The 5,342-nt window shown below is 45.1% G+C and overlaps 1 protein-coding gene across 3 annotated transcripts in view; it reads right to left on the reverse strand.

Annotated features, from left to right (window-relative positions):
- The window catches only part of LOC116400795 (coiled-coil domain-containing protein 136-like), a 10,258-nt gene extending 4,931 nt beyond the window's left edge, over positions 1–5,327 (reverse strand). For 2 of the 3 annotated variants that reach the window (XM_031878854.1, XM_031878853.1), the window contains exons 1-7: positions 4,597–5,326; positions 3,863–4,099; positions 3,706–3,780; positions 3,249–3,533; positions 2,757–2,874; positions 2,390–2,579; positions 972–1,106 (exon numbers count right to left, since the gene is read on the reverse strand). In XM_031878854.1, coding sequence (XP_031734714.1) covers positions 972–1,106; positions 2,390–2,579; positions 2,757–2,874; positions 3,249–3,533; positions 3,706–3,780; positions 3,863–4,099; positions 4,597–4,648 — 1,092 coding nt within the window. In that variant the 5' untranslated portion in view covers positions 4,649–5,326. Of the gene's footprint in view, positions 1–971; positions 1,107–2,389; positions 2,580–2,756; positions 2,875–3,248; positions 3,534–3,705; positions 3,781–3,862; positions 4,100–4,596 lie in introns of all 3 variants that reach the window. The other variant, XM_031878856.1, reaches the window with a different exon arrangement.
- Positions 5,328–5,342: the final 15 nt, after the last annotated feature.

The following is a 5,342-nucleotide window of genomic DNA, read 5'->3' on the forward strand; positions in this document are numbered from 1 at the left end:
TGCCGCCCCCCCCTCCGGATGGTTGCCCCCCCTCTTCTCTTTTTGCCCGCCCTCACTTGCGCTTGCGAGGCCCCTATGGCCCCCCTACGGATGGTTGCCGCTCCCCTATGGATAGTCGGCCCCCCTATGGATGGTTGGCGCCCCCCTATGGCCCCCCTACGGATGGTTGGCGCCCCCTTATGGATTGATGCAGGTCAAGTTTCAGACTAGATTTTGTCAGATTTGGGAAACTGGTCCACACCTCTGGAAGTGAGGTCAGGCAAACAGAATCCAAATGTCTCTGTTTGGATTGAACTGTCTGTAATGAGATGTTCCACACATGATGTGTTATCAGACGGACCTCCACTGTCAATGCGCTTCACTGTTTTCTGATCAGTTGACAAGTGAGTAAACCTCTGAGATCCTGAGGGCTGTACGGAGGAAGCAGCAAGTTGAGCGGAAGTAGAAACAGCCAGATGACGAAAACAAACTGCCCAGCAGCAACAGATGTCAAGAAGAAGCTCACAGAAAAACCAGCAACACCAGCAGAGCTGTAGCAGAATGACTGATGAGTTTCAGCTGTTATCGACCAAGTGAACAGACTAATAAAGTCAAACAGGTCTTAGGGTGTCCAATGAGATACTGCGTCGTACTTATCTTGAGTTTTTTAAACATTCTACACATGTATATATGTTATACTATGGTATTGGTATGGTATTGTGTATTCTAATACATTCTGTGTATTGTGTATTTTATAGATCTCTCTTCAAGCGTTGATGTGCTCATTTATTTACTGTGTATGTATCTTAACCATTCAAGAAATGTTGCACCATATTCACATTTCTTGTCTTTAAAAGTTTAAAACCAAACAGTATTTGTACCTGATAACCGGCGCTCTAAAGAAACGACTTCACCAAGAACGTTTTAGAGGATGAAACACATTTCGAGGCATCAGAAAAGATGGTTTGTATAAAGTCAAGTAAACGACTCACCTGTGACTTCCTGCCCACCATTTTCTGCAGCTCGGACTTGCAGTGCTGCAGCTCCTGTTCCAGCAACACTTGCTCCCGCTGGCTGCTGTCGTACAGCTGCTGCAGGTCGACGAGGTCACCCTTCAAACCGTCGCACTGACAGGAAGACAGACGGGAAGACAGACGGGAAGACAGGGAGGTAAAGGAGATTAAAATCATCCATCGCCTGGAACCATCTCTGACCGTTTGTGACCCCAGCTGACAATGAACCTACCCTGTATGTCTTTGGAGAAAACCCACACAATATAGTATACTAGTATACTATATGTACTAGTATACAGCCAGTAGTAGTATACTAGTAGTAGTTCATTGCAGATAGATAAATAAGAGACGTGTTTGCAGCCATTTAGAAACAGTGTTGTAGTTTCATGGTTTGTCCTCCAGAGGGCACTAATAAGTTTATTTTTCTCAATTAAATTACCAGAAAATACATTTGATCCACATATATATATATATATATATATATATATATATTAGTGCTGGGCAAGTTAACGCGTTATTATCGCGTTAACACATTAATTAATTAACGCCGACAATTATATTATCGCGCGTTAACGCAGTTTTGTTTATTTTTATTATTAAGCGATTATTATTATTATATTATTTGAACGGAACACTTTACTGTCTGAACTGCAGTATTACAGTGTTACAGTGAAAACAACGCGCTCTTGCACCTGACATGTGGTTTTCTACGTTTCATCAACATTGTTAGTGTCAAGAACACGTACCATTCTACTTCCTGTCTCTTCAAAGTAAAAGCACTTCCGTTTTCATGCTCTTCACAATAAAAGTAAATCATGCAATCAAACAATTTACAACAGTGACAATATTAAAATACATATTGTCAAGTTTTTAAAGTGTTTTGTTTGTAATATGTATAATAAGCATCATTTAGTAATCACTACTGAGAATTTAACAAACACAAAAAAAAGGAGTAGATATGTTTGCAGTTTTCAAGGTGTATATTTAAATATCATCTCTTACACACATGAAGATAAAGTTATGAACACCGGCTGAATATCTATGATCAGAATCATTGTAACTGTATAACTGCTACTGTGTAAAGGGAATACTGCTGTTAAAAATAACCTTATTTGTTTAAAGTGTTTACAAACCAAATGTTATTGACCTGTTGTTCATATAGCAGTACTTTAAAATAAAAGTGCGCAATACACTACTTTTGAATTAATTATTGAAATTTGCGCATAACAATGCGATTAATCGCGATTAAATATTTTAATCGTTGCCCAGCACTAATATATATACATGTATACATGTATATATATATATACACACAGTATACACTGATGATATTTGATGTAATTTACAGCTTCAGATTAAAACCCTCATTTGTTGAATGGAGTCTGGTGATGACTCACCTCCGTCTGGACTTTGAGAGACGTCTCTTCTGCTCGTCTCAGTTGGACCTTCAGGACCGTTGAGGAGTCCGGATCCTCCGGGTCCTCCGGGTCCTGGTGTTGGGGACCGGACTGAGACAGGCTGATGTAAGAGTCCGCCTTCACCTGATCCGGCTCAGTGTTAGTGACGGCCAGGTACGCATCGTCACACCTGTCCAGAGGTCGGGGGTCAGAGGAATGTGTGGATGTTTGTGTTCACTCATTTAACATATTTAGATTTAAAGGAATGTTTTATGAAGGCGATGGTGACAAAACAACACACACACACACATAGTGATGTAATGATGTCAGAGCAGCAGGTTGATTGACAGCTGGTTCGACCACTCACGTGTCTTGTTGCTGCTGAAGTTGCTCCACTTTGTTGTTCAGAACTTTGTTGTCGTCGTTTAGAAACTGACGTTCATCAGTCAGAGAGAAGAACTCGTCCTTCAGCTGAGTCCTGTCGCCTGAACACACACATTTATATCAGATGATCACCTGACTCACCTGTGTGTCTCTGACTCACCTGTCTCTCTGACTCACCTGTGTCTCTCTGACTCACCTGCGTGTCTCTGACTCACCTGTCTCTCTGACTCACCTGTCTCTCTGACTCACCTGTGTCTCTCTGACTCACCTGCGTGTCTCTGACTCACCTGCGTGTCTCTGACTCACCTGCGTGTCTCTGACTCACCTGTCTCTCTGACTCACCTGCGTCTCTCTGACTCACCTGCGTGTCTCTGACTCACCTGCGTGTCTCTGACTCACCTGTGCCTCTCTGACTCACCTGCGTGTCTCTGACTCACCTGTGCCTCTCTGACTCACCTGTGCCTCTCTGACTCACCTGTGTCGTGGCTCTTCATGCTGATCTCAGCTCTCAGCGTTGTGATCTCCAGCTCGTACTCCTGCGTCGTGGCGTGGAGTCGTTGTAGCTCCACCTTCAGGCGACACAGCTCCTCCTGCAGGGAGGCGATGTCGTTCTCTCTCTCCGCCGCCGCCTCCTCGGCCCCCTGCTGCAGCATCAGCACCTCCTCCTGAGCAGAGCGGAGCTCCTCGTGCACCTCCTCCAGCACGTTCTCCTTCTCCTCCTCCAGGCTGTCCAGCTCCTCCTGGACCGACCGGAGCTGAGCTGGAGGAGGAGGAGGAGGAGGTGGTGGAAGAGGAGGAGGAGGAGGAGAAAGAGGAGGAGGAGGAAGAGAGGAGTTAAAATTATGTGAAAGATGTGTGGTTCCTCAGGTTTCTGTTGGTTTGAATGAAGTCAAGAGAAGAAGTGAAGACGTTCTGATGATGTCAACTTGAACCTTGTAGTCTCTGGATCTGTCTGGTGAAGCTCTCGGCCTGGTGAGCGCTCGCCAGTCGCTCGTCCTCCAACAGACCTGAGGAGAGAGAGGAGGAAACAGATGAGGAGGAGGAGGAAGAGGAGGAGCAGTGTGATGATGTAATCTCCGAGTTCCGCACCCTGCAGCTCCAGGAATCCCTCCTCATGTCTCTGAGAAACCTCTCTGGTCTCCTCCAGCTCCATCAGCAGCTGGAACACCTGAGCTCTCAGCTCCTCCAGCTCCTCCTCTTCATCCCTCTCTTCTCCTCCTTCCTCCTGCGTCTCCTCCTTCTCCTCCAGGGACTCCCTCTCTTTGGCCGTCAGAGTTTCTGCCAACATGATGGGTTTCTTCTGCACCTTCATCTCACACAGCTCGTCTTCATCAAACAGAGAGAGAAGCTTCATCATCATCATCATCCTCCAAACAGGTCGATGTCATAACTTAGGAATTGTTATATTTTACAAAAGTCTAAAACTTTAAATGAGTCTTCAGAATGAAAACGTTATTACTGAAACTGAATCATCAACTTTACAAACTATATTTATTTTATATCATATATTTCTACCATAAGTATTTTATTTCCTTTTATCTTTCAGGTCAACTGAAGAGCTGAGCAGATATACCTACTGCTCCCTAAAAGGCTTTTATTGTGAAAAGTGTTGAGGATGAATCAGGGATTCTGATGTTGTTGCACTGACTGAATTATTAATGATGAATCTGAGACGTTATAGTTGAGATGAACTCTCCATTATTAGTTCAAACAGACTGAAGCAGCAGATCATATTTCACTTACTCCTCTAATCGTATAATTAACTCTTAAACTCTAATGACATCATCAAACCCTCGTTATGACGCATGTAAACAAACACTGACCGGATGGATCGAGGACCTCCTCGATGACGGGCGGCAGCCGGAGTCCGTCCATGTTTTCAGCTGACGGAGGACAGACAGACGCTGCAGACAGACAGACAGATGGAGGATCAGAGCTCCACACAGAGGGGGGGGGGGGGTTAGGAGGCAGACTGAAGCCCAGGAAGGCTCCTCACGCTCCGGGTAGGCTGAGCCGCTGCAGCCCCTCCATCCTCCTGGAGCTCAGAGACGATGAGGGCTGGAGGGAAGCAGAGAAGGAGGAGGAGGGAAGCAGAGGAGGGTGGAGGAAGGGAGGAGGAAGGGAGGAGGGAAGGAGGGAGGAGCAGTCAGAGAGAGAACTGCGACACCACTGCCGCACTGATCCTGGATCAGGTGGATACAGAACGGTTCTCATCACCACTTGGATAATCAGTTTGTTATCTCTGTCTCTAAATACTACAATACCCATGAGCCTCAGCTTCAGTTGCCATGGAGACGAAGCCAGAATCAGCCAGTTTCATCAGTTCGCTCCACAGTTAATGTGAAGCTCTGTGATTGGATGTGTGTAGGTGAAATGCACCATGGGAGTCGTAGACTTCAGTTTTAATGTCCACAGACTTGTTGAAGCTTTGTATGTTTACGTTGTAGTTTACATTGTAGGGTACTTTGTAGTTTACATTGTAGGGTACTTTGTAGTTTACGTTGTAGTTTATGTTGTAGGGTACTTTGTAGTTTACGTTGTAGGGTACTTTGTAGTTTACGTTGTACGG

The sequence above is a fragment of the Anarrhichthys ocellatus genome, unplaced genomic scaffold, assembly GCF_004355925.1.
Source record: "Anarrhichthys ocellatus isolate YVR2014 unplaced genomic scaffold, GSC_Weel_1.0 scaffold206, whole genome shotgun sequence".
NCBI classification, from domain to species: domain Eukaryota; kingdom Metazoa; phylum Chordata; class Actinopteri; order Perciformes; family Anarhichadidae; genus Anarrhichthys; species Anarrhichthys ocellatus.